The 14,178-nt window shown below is 40.7% G+C and overlaps 1 protein-coding gene across 1 annotated transcript in view; it reads right to left on the reverse strand.

Annotated features, from left to right (window-relative positions):
• Nucleotides 1-2,173: 2,173 nt before the first annotated feature.
• The window catches only part of SNTB1 (syntrophin beta 1), a 205,129-nt gene continuing 193,124 nt past the window's right edge, over nt 2,174-14,178 (reverse strand). The window contains exons 5-7 of the mRNA XM_054590441.1: nt 13,427-13,623; nt 8,092-8,282; nt 2,174-5,221 (exon numbers count right to left, since the gene is read on the reverse strand). Coding sequence (XP_054446416.1) covers nt 5,129-5,221; nt 8,092-8,282; nt 13,427-13,623 — 481 coding nt within the window. The 3' untranslated portion in view covers nt 2,174-5,128. The remainder of the gene's footprint in view (nt 5,222-8,091; nt 8,283-13,426; nt 13,624-14,178) is intronic.

Consider the following 14,178-nt stretch of genomic DNA (forward strand, 5'->3'; position numbering starts at 1 on the left):
CAAGGTCTAGGCTCAGATCATCATAAATATGTTTTTGGCCTGTAAGAATAACTCAGAGGACACAAAAATTGTGTGAGGAACAGTTCCCCTGTATGTGGGGACTGTCATCACGCTGTAGGAAGTCTACCAACTCTGACTCCTGTTCGCTATGTACCGAGTGTCCCTCCCTTCAATCATTGTGACAACAAAACGCTTGCACAGATTTCCAAAACCCCACAGCCACTCTTCCTGAGAACGATTTTTAAAAGAACAAATGGAATGTATCTGTAGTATATTCTGCATTTTTCAAAACTTATATTTAGAAATTTCATCAACATTAGCACTTACAGAGGGACCATTTTTTTGTAACCATTGTGCAATATTCTAATACATGGGTGGGCCAGGATTTACTTAGTTCTTGATGGTCACATCGACCTTTTCAGCTTCTTACTACAAACAATGCTGCAAAGATGATCCTTATACATTAGCCTTTTTGTACTTGTACAACTGTATCTCTAGGATAAATTCCCATTAAGTCAAAAGGCATACGAGTTTTTATTTTCTTATTTTTTGGCAGCTTTATAACTTTATTTGACAATCAGCAGTTAGTTCTCATCCACATTAACTAGATTTTTCAAAGTGGTGACAGTATGTAGATGACCATTGTAGAGGGCTAGTTTGGTGACTTTTCACCCTCATTACGTTTTCTGGACCGCCCCTATATACGGTGTGGGGCATTCCTTACTCCTCTGGCTCAGACAGCTTTGCTGAGCCTGGTGTCAATAGGCAGATCTGGAGTTCCATCTCCTTCAAGGCAAATTTCCATGTCTCCTTGGGTGTCGGAGCGGCAGGCTTCTTGATGGGTGCAGTTGTGAATGTTGATGGTGTATTCTCTGGTCACTACTTGTTTGATGGCAGAATGGCCCTTCTTCTTCTTGCCATTCTTCTTTGCGTGAGCCGTTAATGCCAGGCCCAAGTTGGAAAGAGAGTATGCGCAAGGTATTGTGGGAGAGGGAAAACCGGTAAATGTATTTTTAAAGTTTTTTATATATTGGCAAATTGCTATCCAAATTATTACTAAATATATACCTACTAATGGGTGGATATAATGGCTTCTTTTCCCATGACTTCCCGCCACTAGGTATTGTGGAAGGTTTTAATCTTGGCCAATGGGTATTTTAAAGATGAAAATGAGGGATTATAAATGTCCCAATTAAAACCATTTTCAGGTCATTTTATATGACCTAGTAGTCCCCAGCCTTGAATGGTCTTTTCATATTAGACACTCACGTGGGAAAGGCCGGACTATCAGTGTTTTCTGGGGTAGAGCAAGGTGATGAGTGAAAGTTAGGCACAAGTTTTGGCTCTAAGAACATAAGGACTGTCTCACTACTGTGGCCGTCCAGCAATGGCGTGGCCTGCCTCCGAAATAAGGAGCTTCCTCCCATAGCTGGACATTTTTTTATTTCTGGTGGAATGAACATCTACAAGGTACGTTCATGAAGAAATTTCTGAGTTTAGTGGAATAGTATACAAGGTCAGCATTTCTGAAAATGTAGTACTTGGCCATAGTGTATGTGTGATGACTTCAGGTGGTACAAACTCTTTAAAATTTTTAATCAGATTATATTCATTTTTATATGTATTTGCCGTGTTGCTCTATTACTAGCAAATCACTCTTAAGATGCTAAGGTAAATATTGCTAAAATTAGAAATAAACTTTGGGCAATAATGGCCTTGATGACCTCTAAAGTATCCTCAAAACTGAGATTCTACAGTTCTAGATGTAATCTCAATATTGCTAAATTTTCATTGATTACAAGCAATTTAAACACAAGCCAAGTTCTAGTATTGCAGAACTTGAGCATTAAGAGCTTGTAGAATCCCGTGAAAACTTAGTTAAAAATGAGATCCCAAAGTCCCAGGGGAAAATGCATCCGAAAACTATATACAACTCCAAAAAAAAAAAAAATTGCTACTGGCACCCCCTTTATCCGTTAGCACCTTCTAAAGGCCAGTCTTCAGGGAGGGGATTGCAGGCTGTGTTTGCACACGCCCATGTCCTTCTGTGCTATTGCGAAACCACCACTCAGGCCACCATATTCAGAGGTGAATATTTATTTAACTCATATATAAATTTTACATGATATTCATGGTACTATAAACATAGGCACATTTTTTTTTAACTCAAGGTACATTCAAAAATTACTCCCTCACCCCACCCCACTCCAATCCCCTTAAGATAGAATATCTAATATTTGTAAAACAAGGACTAGAGGGGCCCTGGCACATTAATTTTAGTAGCGGGCTTCTGACTTCAACCAAGAAATGTTGACAAGCTTAAACAAAGGAGCATGCATTTCTCAGCCTTTTAATTCCATCAACTGATAGAATTCATTACATGCTTCTGTCTGGATGTTTTTTTAATAGGTGGATGGTTTTATTTATCCTACATAGTTCAAGTCAGAAAACAAGTATAGGTACCTGTATTCCTATTGGCCTTTTTTAAATCCCTGTAGGATGGCTTAAAGATATGTCATACAGCAAAGAGCTCACCTAAGCACATCTCTAACAAATGGGTAGCTTCCCACTAAGTACATAGAGTTAAACATCACTGTCTTCTGTTGGGTTGCCCTTAAAGGGACAGACGTTGTGGGTTTAAAATTCATTGATTCACATAAGGAACGGACTGAGCACAGAGTGAATGGGGCAGAAACAAATTCCTCAGGTGATTCATTGATTATCCCAGACATGATCCAGACATATGAGTTTGTGTCATTCACAACATTCATAACATATCAAGACAGATTAAGATCTACATTGTAAAGTCATTGTAACTTGTTGAATTCAAAATGAGAAAAAAATTGAATGTTTGAAATTGATTCATCATAGCCATTATGATATGATACACTAACTTGAAAGAAAATAAAATGATTCACATATACAATTCTCTTAGTAAAATTTTCTATTTCTTGCTAATAACACATTTTAATTCAGAAAATGCATCAATTTTATTCAAATATTTTTTCTAAAATATAAATATTTAAATTAAGTTTTTATAAATGCAGAGAATGTAGTTTCTGCTGATCTCCACCCAGATATTAATCAGTCTAAAACTTAAGTGATGAAGAAATATTTGTAATTATGATCATTTTAATTTGTCTATAAATATATAATAGGATCTTTGCAACTTAATTATGAGTAATTAACTCATACTTCATGTACTACTGAGCACCTTAGATTACATATTGTTGAATTCAACTATTGGCATTAATATATGTATTTTAATATGTTATTTACAATCACAAGTATAATTCTTCTGTATAAGAACATTCCAGTGATTCTGAAAATATATAATGAAAGAGAGCAGTATAATTTACAAATGCATCAAAGCTTTCATTACAATAGTCAGCCTGGGACTTCACTCTTCAGTATTTTAAAATAGGAAACAAACAAAAAAATCAGTGACCTAAAACTGTGTTTTCCAAAGTTGTGTGTGTTTTTTTTAACACTAGCCTCACAGGATGCTCTGTTAGAAAGGCGTTCTATTGGTAGATGTAGGAATGGCACATGGATCCCCCCTTGAAGAATCACAATATACAGTAAATTCTCCAGGGAGGCCTGCAATTGTGAAATGTGTTTAACTTTTCTTAACCTGGTATTTAACAAACATTTTTGATTACCAACCTCTTATTTCCATCCCCAAAAGACACCACTCAATGCCCCTTGTGACTAGTGTTACATGATACATACTTTGGGAAATGCTGATCTAAAATAAAACTTTGCAACTCAATAAACACTTATGTCTGAGTGAGCAAAATCCCATTCCTTTAACACAGTTTCCACTTTTTTAAAGCTCTTGCATAGGTATTTGCCAAAATACGATTCTGAAAAAAAATACATAAATCTAACCCAAAATATTTGTCTATGTAAACTGTATGGGGAAAGAAGGGTTACAAATGCTTATAGAAATTCTAGAGCTAATTTTCAAGGTTTGTTGAAAGTGACTCTGAAGTCAAATATTAGGTGTATTTTTAATGAATTTGTTTTGAAAGGTAAAAGCATTAAATCACTAATACGCTATGGTATGTCTGAAAATATTCTTGTAGAAAAATATCAGGTCATTATATTCTTTCCCTGGAATTCTGAAAGACTGCGGATGCTGCCAGTAGATTTGATTATAATGCTGGGTCTACATCTAAAACCCGGTATCATCCACAATTATATGACGTTGCTCTATTACTGGTTCGAAAATGCATGCATACAAGCACAGGCAGAAACAAGGGTCAATAAATTGCTCAGTGCTTCCACTGGAAACCAGAAAATGGGGATAATTAGTTAACCCCACGCAAGTTGTATACATATATCAAATGACAATCTTTTTAAAAAATATCCATAATTTGCTTTCTATAAATAAAGCTATCAGTCTCCCCCACAGCGGACCTTGGTGTGAGTACAGCCCCGAATTAAGCATCCTTCATGCACACCACTCCTCAGTGAAGCTACGCAATTTAAGCAGTCCACTTTGGCTCAGATTCCACCAGCTTATATCTCAGATCAGTATCTGAGGCTTTATTCAATTCCTGCTCAGCATATGCTAATGAGAGTACTTCAGAATCTTTCTGTATCACTAAAAGATAATTCCTTAAGAAAAAGTAACAGCTGTTTCATACTTAAATAAAAGGTGGGTTTCCATTTAAAGTACTTGTCTCTCCTTACCAGGGAAAGTCAACTCAGAAGTAGGAAATAAATCACACTAAACAAGGGGTCGTTACTCAGGAGGAGAGAGGAGCAAGTGTCCATTTCTCATCTTGCTATTCAGCCCTTACTTACCTGGGTGAACCAGTTGCCTAGAAACTGGTATGATTAAGATCTGTACATGCTGTTCTACTGTTCTTGTCCTTGATTGTCGAAAGCTATGCTGTGTATTTCCAATCGTCCTCTCCTGTTTACCCATTGAGTTTTACTCTGACGTTCCTGGTGGTATTTTCTCAGGCTACCCCCTTGCAGTTGGTGAAACTGACAAGAGGAGTCTGGGACAATTATGCAGGACTCTCAGGATGTAAAGCTGACTGTGGCACGCGGCATCTGATGGCACACATCCAGGGGCCTCGCAGACCTCCTCTCAAAAGGCAAGTTGCCCCTGTGTTCAGGCCACCAAGCCCAGTCTTGTAATTTTAGCTGACAGGAAGGAATGAATGATGAAAACAATTGGCTTGGGGCAGGAATGAAGGTCCAGTGGCTGAAATTTGAAAAGAAGTGAGCATGAGGGATTTTTCAAATGAACGCTTGGTACAGAATAGCGATTTACACATCAAACGGATCTGTGCACTTCCTGCTTTTAAAAGTTAACTGGGGCAATTAATGTTTTTAAATCCTTGTCCTTCAAGGAGATTAAAAAATAACTCTTTGAACTTATTCTTTCTGTCTCACATATCTTTTTTCCTGAAATTGGTTCTGTAAAATACTGACGTTATCCTTCTTGACCGTCTTATTTTTGGTATCACGATAGTGATGATGTTTATGTTGGATTTGGCACAGCATGAAGCAGCACTAAATTTCACATGTGAAGATTTGGTTTGATCCTGGCTCTAACCCTTTTCAGTGTAGAATTTTGGACGAGTCACGTAAAGTTTTTCTCAGTGCTACCTAACTCACAGGGTCATTAGAGTATTCAATGAGATACTGTATGTGAAAATTCTTTATACATTGCAAACATGGAACCAATACTGCTAGGCAGCTGTGTCCTTAGTATCATCTGTCCTGTCCTCTTGGATTGTTGCAGGCAAGTGCCTTACATGTCTGTTAAGGCCCCTTCTAAAGCCTCACCCTCCTCCTCATGTTCCTACGGAGCCGACGTAAGGTCAGAGCATAGGGGTTGGGTGGAATTTTTATCACCCGACCCAGTTCAGGAGAACGGGCGGAACTGTCCCCAGTTCTTATCTGCTGTCCCCAATTCTCTGCAGATGATGGCACTTCAGGAAAATAATAACCTGAACGTGTATCTAGGAAAGTTAAGGTTTTACATGTTATGAAAACAGGCACTGTGCTATATTTTCTATATGCTCTCTTATTTCATTTTCACAAAACCCCTACAAGGTAGCTGTGGTTATGATCTCTGACTTCCATGGGAAACGATTTGGCGTAGTTATAAACCTTCCTGAGATCAGAGATGTTACAGTACAGAGACACCATGGTCTCAAACACCAGGCTCCCTGATGCCAGAGTCAGAGCTTAACCACAGTATCCTACTTCACCAAACAGAATGCAACTTCTGGAAGTCACCTCAAAGATGACCTCCTTCAGTCCCTATATGTTATGGATGGGGACACTTGGATCCAAAGAAATAAAAGGACTTGCCCAAGACAGTTGGTGATTAGTTCCAGACTCAGAGAACACGGGTCTCTGGGCCCTCAATTGCATTCCCACAGTTCTTCTCTGCTTCCCTCTTCCACACTGGGCCTGCCTGCTGCCTGCTCCCTGGGGTTGCTTCACCAGATACTTTTGGGGAGCGGTCTGTGAATTTGAGCTTATCAGCAAAAAAATCAGTCCTTCCTAAGTCTTCCAAGTCAGCTTATAATTACAAGGAAAAAGGCTGACATTTAGACATAAATGATTTTCCTCAGAGGCAATAACAGCCTTGAATTTTCAAGTCAAGGATAGAGCAGGAGAACATTTCTTGTTCTTTTCAACTTTTCCAGGAAAAAGTACAGTTGCGTGATTGGCAGAATAGCAACTGAACTAGAAGCATTCTTAGTAAAATGGACTTTCAGATCACTTATTTATTTCCAAACTGGTGCCTTGGGCTGACTTCACTGAGTGAAACATACAAATAAATGACAACAACAACAAAAAATCCTATAAAATGCAGCGGATCCATTTTAAAAGTTAGAAAAATGATTGGTTGGAAAATGTTCTCAGAAAGGGAGTTCAGATCAGCTGTCAGCCACAGGGCGTCAGTCCTATCACAAGCTTCCACAGGAAAAAAATCTGGTATTGTGTCGGGGTAGTACTATGGCATGTTCTAGAACAGTGGTGCTGCAGCTCTGGGGAGAAAGTCCCCTCTGCTCTTTTAAGTGTGGTCCTGGCCCTTTCTTTCTGTCAGCCCCTACTAGGTAACCCTGAACGGTTTTCAGAGAATGACCAATGAAATAGCTATAGACAGATAGGGGTGAGGAAGGATAGGTTGTAGGAGGCCAGTAGCTGAATTGAAATTATTAGATCTTTAAAAACTGAGATTCCTCTCTGTATTTTATATATCCCCATCCCTGTTATCATGTGGAAGTCAATAAATATTTGTTGATTAATCCAGTGACTAGGTAGGACCTAAACAGAGACTAGTTCTTACAAAATGAAGGTCTTTGACGTTGTACATTCCACAATGTAAATGAGATGCTATGTCTTCCTGAGAAATGGAAGTGCAATTCTCCCCCTTCACTGGAACTGAACTAACGTGCTTTTTCATTATGGGAGGCAGGGAGGATCACAGGAAGTCATGCATTTAAATGTAGGGGCTATTTGGATTGATAGGAAAAGTATGTTACTTTCACTGGCAAATTTGCTAAATTTGTTGGACATTTGACATTTCCCCCAACTTCTGGACATTTGCCTGGCCTTCTCTCTGCCGCTGCCCGGACTCTGCCCAGACTCTGCCCGTGCCCAGCGCCCCCCACCTCCCACCTCTGTGTTGTCCGCTCCTGAGACCTCCCCCGATGGCTGGGACTACATGGGTCGCAACCCTGCCTCCTCACACCTGGCACAAGGACAAAGTTAGATCGGACATTTGGCACTTTTTAAAAATGAATGTACGTTTTGAAGCTGGTGGGTACCCTGTTTGAGCAGAATATAATGCTGACTTTGTAATGGATTCTTCCCTTGGATTCAGATACGCATGTAGCATTCTAGTGGAAAACAAGACTAACATAAGGAACTGTGGGAGAGTTGGATTCAATCACTGTTTTTCAAGGATCGAATAAGACATGAACCCGCAAGTACTTTGTTAATAGTCCAGTGCTAAATAAATACAAGGTGGCATGATGTTTGAGAGCCATTCTAGGTGTGTTGCATAAAGAAATACAGGAAATCACACTTTGTAAAGAAAAGTGCACTTACGATCTCTCCATCTTTGCCTCCAAAATCTAAATACAGCATCCTGATTCCGTCATCTGAAGACATTTTCAACTTTTCATATGGAGCCTGTATGATTGTCTTGGGAAAGGCACCCTCCTGTGGTTCAGTGGTAATGGAAAACCCATTGTCATAATGTATGGTCAAACGGCACTCCTGGTTTTTGTAGGTGCAAGCTGAGGGAAGGGGGAGAGGGAGGGAGAGAAACAATGAACGTCAATCCATTTTCCCAGGCATGTAATCTTCTAAGGGCCAGCCACAAATTTCTAAAGTTAAAAATAAGTAATTGTTCATGAAAATATATTCCTTGATTTTTATCTTGTAATTTAAATTGCTCCGTGAAACTAAAGAAAATAAACCGAAAGATACTCCATTTGCTGGGATTTACTGCATTTTATCTGGCCTCCAGCCCTGATCTGACCATCTGACAACACGCAGGTAGAGAGGTGTACCTGTCTCAAGGCAGGAAAAACTGACGTCTGATTTATAGTAAGCGACCTCTGAGTCAACATCATCATCACCCCCCACCACACACACACACACACACACACACACACACACACACACACACACACAGTTGTGTCTACCACCTGGTGAGAAAGCAAGCATTGCCCCCATTACATCATCAGAGTTAACAACTGTGACACACCTAAGAAGTCAGGAGTGAGTCATTCAAAAATAACCTAATTTTTAGTTTTAAGAAAGCTGAACAAAGCTCATTTTATAAATAGAAAGGAGTGCTTTTTAAATTATTCTGATGACTCGTCCATGGGTCCTGGAAAAGCTGCTGTAGCAGACAGACATCTGACGTGGCACCGTCCGTGAAGTGCCGTGTCCCTCCTCTGGCCACTGTGGCGTCCAGGAACCTCAGGTGCTGTCCGCATGGTGCCTTCTGAGCCAAAGGGACAAAACTGGAACCTTTCGATCAGCTTAGGCTTTCACGTGTGGTGCTTCATCTAGAGAAAGAGACTAGCACTTTGAGTGTCTGCGCGAGATGAAGGGACGGCCACCAGAATCCGAGGTCTTATTTAGGAAGACGTGAATATTTAAAACCCTTGACTTGAGAGTTCTGAAAAGGGTTAACAAGTACCAATTGGATTTTTTTTTTGGGGGGGGCTTCACAGAACACCACATTTAACAGACCCTGGCAAACACATCAGCCCAGGCCTCCATAAATATGTGAAACTTCTTTAGGGACAGCCCAGGACGTTTTATTTGCTGGGGATGGAGTTTGGGAAGAGCAGAGCAAGGGCATTATTGATCATTCTATACCATCATTAGCTCAGCTCAACATTATGAAGCAAACTGAATGTCACTTTACCTCAAGCTTCTGTAGCAGGGCCTTAGCTGAATATTACAGGTGAAAAAAGCAAAGATTAGACAGGAGAACATGTCACAACCCAGGTGGTATAGATTTCAAAATTCACGTTCTTTCCCCTCTGTGCCATATGTCTTCTCCCACGCCGGGACTCTGGATTTGCGGGGTGTGGAGAGGCCCTTGGCTTCTCTGAGAAGCATACAGCAGTGGGGCGGCAGAGGCCTCTGGAGTGTGGCAGGAGGAACAGGGTGTGCATGTGCTCACAGAATCAGGTGGCTTCTCACTGAACGTCCAGTTAGAACATATACCCCTTCCTCTGCAGGCAACTTTCCACTTGTAACCAAGGGCTGCTGTTTCCAAAGGCGCCTTTTCTCATAGGCGTTGGGTCCTTCTGGGCTGAGCCCCTCGATAAGTCTAGTTATCCTCTGAAAAGGGCCCTAGACCTCTGCCACCCCTCCTGGCCAAGGATGCCCAAGGACAGTGGCATAGACGCAGCTGTGGCTTCTCATCTTGAGTCCTTGTTTTTGACAATATTCACTTCTACAACCTGCAGAATATGTGGGCAAAGGGGCTGCAACTTTGGGTTTCTTTTTTTTTCTTCTATGTTTGAACTTTAAAGCTATGCCACTGGATATTCTGAATTAACCGGTTGTGATTATTTTTAATTCTAGTTGACTTCGAATGGTATTCATGGCCTTCATATAATGAAATTGGTTATCTGAAGAGGTTCTCGAGCTACACAGGACAAATTGAATGCATTATCAAGTTAATTGAGGCTCTGATTAAAACCTAAGCCCCGTTCCCCAACTCTGCAGGCATCTTTCAATTTGGAAGTGGGTGGCACCTTTGGTCATTTCCATAATTTCTTTTCTCCCAACACCCAGCTAGCTCAGTCCACCTGATTCTTTGTTATTCTCCTTTGGCTGGTCTTATCAACAGCCTCATTGTTTTTCTGTTGAAACAGAGTTCAGTTTATTGAGAGAGAAGGATTTTACAAAATTTGTGGAATGTAAGCTAAACCAAATCCCTTTGGCAATCTTTATTCTTTCCCAAGAACTTTCCTGAAGTTGTTGCAAGGAGCCTGAACTCCTCTGGTATTACACATGAACCTTCATTCAATTTAGTTTTCAGCTGGCTTGGGCCTTTTCCAACTCTCAGGTTCAGAAACTCCAGTTTTTCTTGCCATGCAGAATAGGCACATCCAATTAAAGATTCAGGGACACCCCAAAAAGGTTTTCAATGATATTGGAGAATATTTGGGAGCACTCATTCATTTCAGGATAATTTCAAAAAGATCGAATACCTTGGAGATACAGCAGAAATTCTACAAAATAACTGTTTTTTCATATTTGCGTGACTGGAGGAAATGTGGAGAAACCCTACTATGCGCTCATGTGTGTCCCATCATTCAGAAGGCTCCTGAGTGCCAGAGGAAGCTGCTCCCTGTGTCGGTGCTGCTCACAGAGGCCTGTGGACCAGCAGCATCAGCTCCACCTGGTTTCTAACTAGATACAAACGCTCGGGCCCCACGCAGAACTGTGGCATCAGATTCTCTGGGGGTGGCAGTCAGCAATCTGAGGGTTTTGAGAGTAAAATTTTAAAACTTTGTTTTTGTTGTTTTCAGCACAGCTTAAGTTCAGAAACACTGTTCACATGATGTCACGTGGGAAATCGTCTGCTAGAACAGAGCTTTCCACTGCAATGGAAAGGCTGTAGGTTTGCATTGTCCAATATGGTAGCCATTAGGCACAAATGGCAGTTGAGCACATGACATGTGGCAAGTGTGACTAAGGAACTCATTTACTTTTAATGGATTTAAATTTCAATAGTCACATATCACCAGAGGCTAGCATATTGCACAGAAGGGGTATGGAGAAATAATTATAAGAAAAACCACGAATAATACTTAGCGAGCACCTACTATATGTCAAGTACTGGGTGCTTTACATGGATTATTTCTCTCAATTCTTGATGACACCCTATCGAGTAGATACTATTATTTCCTTTATTTTTTATGGATGAAAAGTGAAGAGATTTCAGTAAAATATTGAGAAAGACATAGAGCTGGAATTTGAATCCAGGCACATCTAACTTTAAAGCACTCACTTGTCATTATTACCTTGTACTGCTTCTTCCAAGACAGAGAAAAATGAAAGAAGTGGTAACAGAAGATGGTAAAACAGGGTGAACTGAGAATGTTATAAGAAGCAACTTGAAAGCACTCAGAGTTGGGTTTACTGGAAGACTGTTGCTGAGGATACTACGTACTATGTCACATAATGCCCTCTTTCTAAGTGACCACAGGAGACCTGGAAGAAGCTGGTCTTAGATCTCAGCATCAAAAGCAACTTGTCCTAGAGCTCAAAATCAGGTACAATAGCATATAGACACTGTAACTGTATCTTGTGCTGGCGGATGAAACATCCTAGATTAAATATGGAGTCCACCTTAGCAAATGTACCAAATTTTACAGCCTGTGTTTTGTTTGTTTATATCTATCAGACTGTCTGTCTGTCTGTCTATTTCAATCATCTATGTATCTTCTATCTACCTACCTACCTACCTACCTACCTACCTACCTTTCTGTACAGTTTGGAGGGTGGCATGAAAATTATTTATCACAGTAGTCTGAACAGACCTATTGTTTTTGGAATACTGGCAAAGCAGTGAGAAGTTCCACATCTCTGTAGACAATGTAGTGAATGAAGAATGGACTTTGGAAAGACATGACATAGAGCTAAAGTCAGTTCTGTTGTTTATTAGTTGTGGGATGTTGGGCAAGTTACTTAAGAATTTGCTTCTCAATTTGTAAAACTACATTGAAAAGGGAATCATGAGGATTACTCAATAAAATGAGGCAATGTGTTTTGATGTATACATTCACACACACACACACACACACACACACACACACACACACACACACATATACACGTCCTGGATGATGCTACAACACAAAACAGTATTTACTGGTATTTCTATTCCAAATTATTTCATTTTTAAAGGATTGGTCTTATCTCAATTAGTTGATTTCAGGACCCCAAAAGGATTGTTTCTTACAGTATGAGACACACCAAGAGACATTATATAAAATGCTTGGCATATGGCAAGCACTCAATCAATAGTATGGTGTGGAAGGGCTTTTCTTCTACACTCATAGTCTAACTCACCCTTTCTTAGCGCACTGCAAGGGTGCAGATTACACTCATTCCTCCCCCCCATCCTGCCCGCCCCTCCTTTCATGCCAGGGGCGCAGTGACTGTTGACTCTTCCCATAAACCCTTTGCTCTGCCTGCTCCCACCTAGATCCCTCTAGTTTTGGCTCTTTTTCAGAGTCTGGTGGTCCATCTTTCTGATCAGCTCTGTGAGCTTCCTAATATATTTGCAATGAGTTTATTCTGTGATAAAGTATTACTCGAAATCAATTCCCGTTGTTTATAAACACCCTGCTAGTTTATGCCTCAAAGTCTATGCCTCCAATAAACCGCTTGGGATTATAGGCCAGGAAGTCACATCTGACTTGCCAAATCATTAAGTTTTCTTTTCTCTTTAAAGGTTTTATTTATCTATTTAGAGACAGGGGAGGGGAAGGAGAAAGAGAGGGAGACAGACATCAATGTGTGAGAGAAACATCAGTCAGTTGCCCCTTGCATGCGCCCAACCAGGGGCCTGGCCTACAACCCAGGCATGTGCCTTGACTGGGAATCAAACCAGCGACCCTTTGCTTTGCGGGACAATGCTCAACCCACTGAGCCGCGCTGGTCAGGGCTCACTAAGTTTTCTTGAATGAAGATGGGATTAAGCTTTTCACAATCTAACCCTTTGGCTCCAAGTTAGTAGAACATAAGGTGTGCCTTAATTTAGACAAATTTAAGTTTACCTCTGGAATTTTAAGTGCCCCTAAAGGCTGGTAACGGAAACTACTCTCAGGCCTGGGTGAAGTAGAGGTGCATTCCTCCTGTATGAGGGTGACATCAGGCGCCGGTGGCCTGCAGCACTCACCTGTGGTGACTTCGGCAATCACTTCAGCTGAGTTGTGGCAACCCTGTACTATGCTCCTTGTCCAGTGGGAAAGGTCCCTGCTGATTTCGGCCCTGAAGAGATGGGTTTCAATCCCCTGCCTGGTACCCGTTCGTGTTGCAAAGGACAGATCCATACCAGCCTGGGGCGATCCTTTCCCTGGCCCTGAATGGACCAGCCTGTTGAGAGAGAAAGAATGTTGGCAAGAATGTGGAGAAAAGGGAACCCTTGAACACTGTTGATGGGATTGTAAACTGGTACAGCCATTATGGATGACAGAACATGGAGATTCCTCAAAAAATTAAAATCAGACCTACCCTGTGATCTAGCAATCTTACTCCTGGGTAGATAGCCAGGAAATAAAATCAGTGTCTTAAGGAAGTACCTGCACTTATCTGTTCCTCATTTACAATAGCCAAGCTATGGAAACAATCCAAGTGCCTGTCAATGGATAAATAGATTTAAAAAATTGTGGTGTGTGTATATATATATATATATATAGAGAGAGAGAGAGAGAGAGAGAGAGAGAGAGAATTATTCACCCTTTAAAAATAAGGAAATGCTGCCATTTGCAACAACCTAGATAAACCTGGAGGGCATTATGCGAAGTGCAATAAGCCAGACAGAGAAAGACAATTACTGTGTGATCTCACTTACATGTGGAATCTAAAAATTAAAAAAAAAAAAGTCAAACCCATAGAACTAAAGAAGAGAATGATGGTTGCTGGAGGGGA

This window comes from Pteronotus mesoamericanus, unplaced genomic scaffold, assembly GCF_021234165.1.
Source record: "Pteronotus mesoamericanus isolate MK-2021 breed Mesoamerican mustached bat unplaced genomic scaffold, CSHL_Meso_final scaffold_174, whole genome shotgun sequence".
NCBI classification, from domain to species: Eukaryota; Metazoa; Chordata; class Mammalia; order Chiroptera; family Mormoopidae; genus Pteronotus; species Pteronotus mesoamericanus.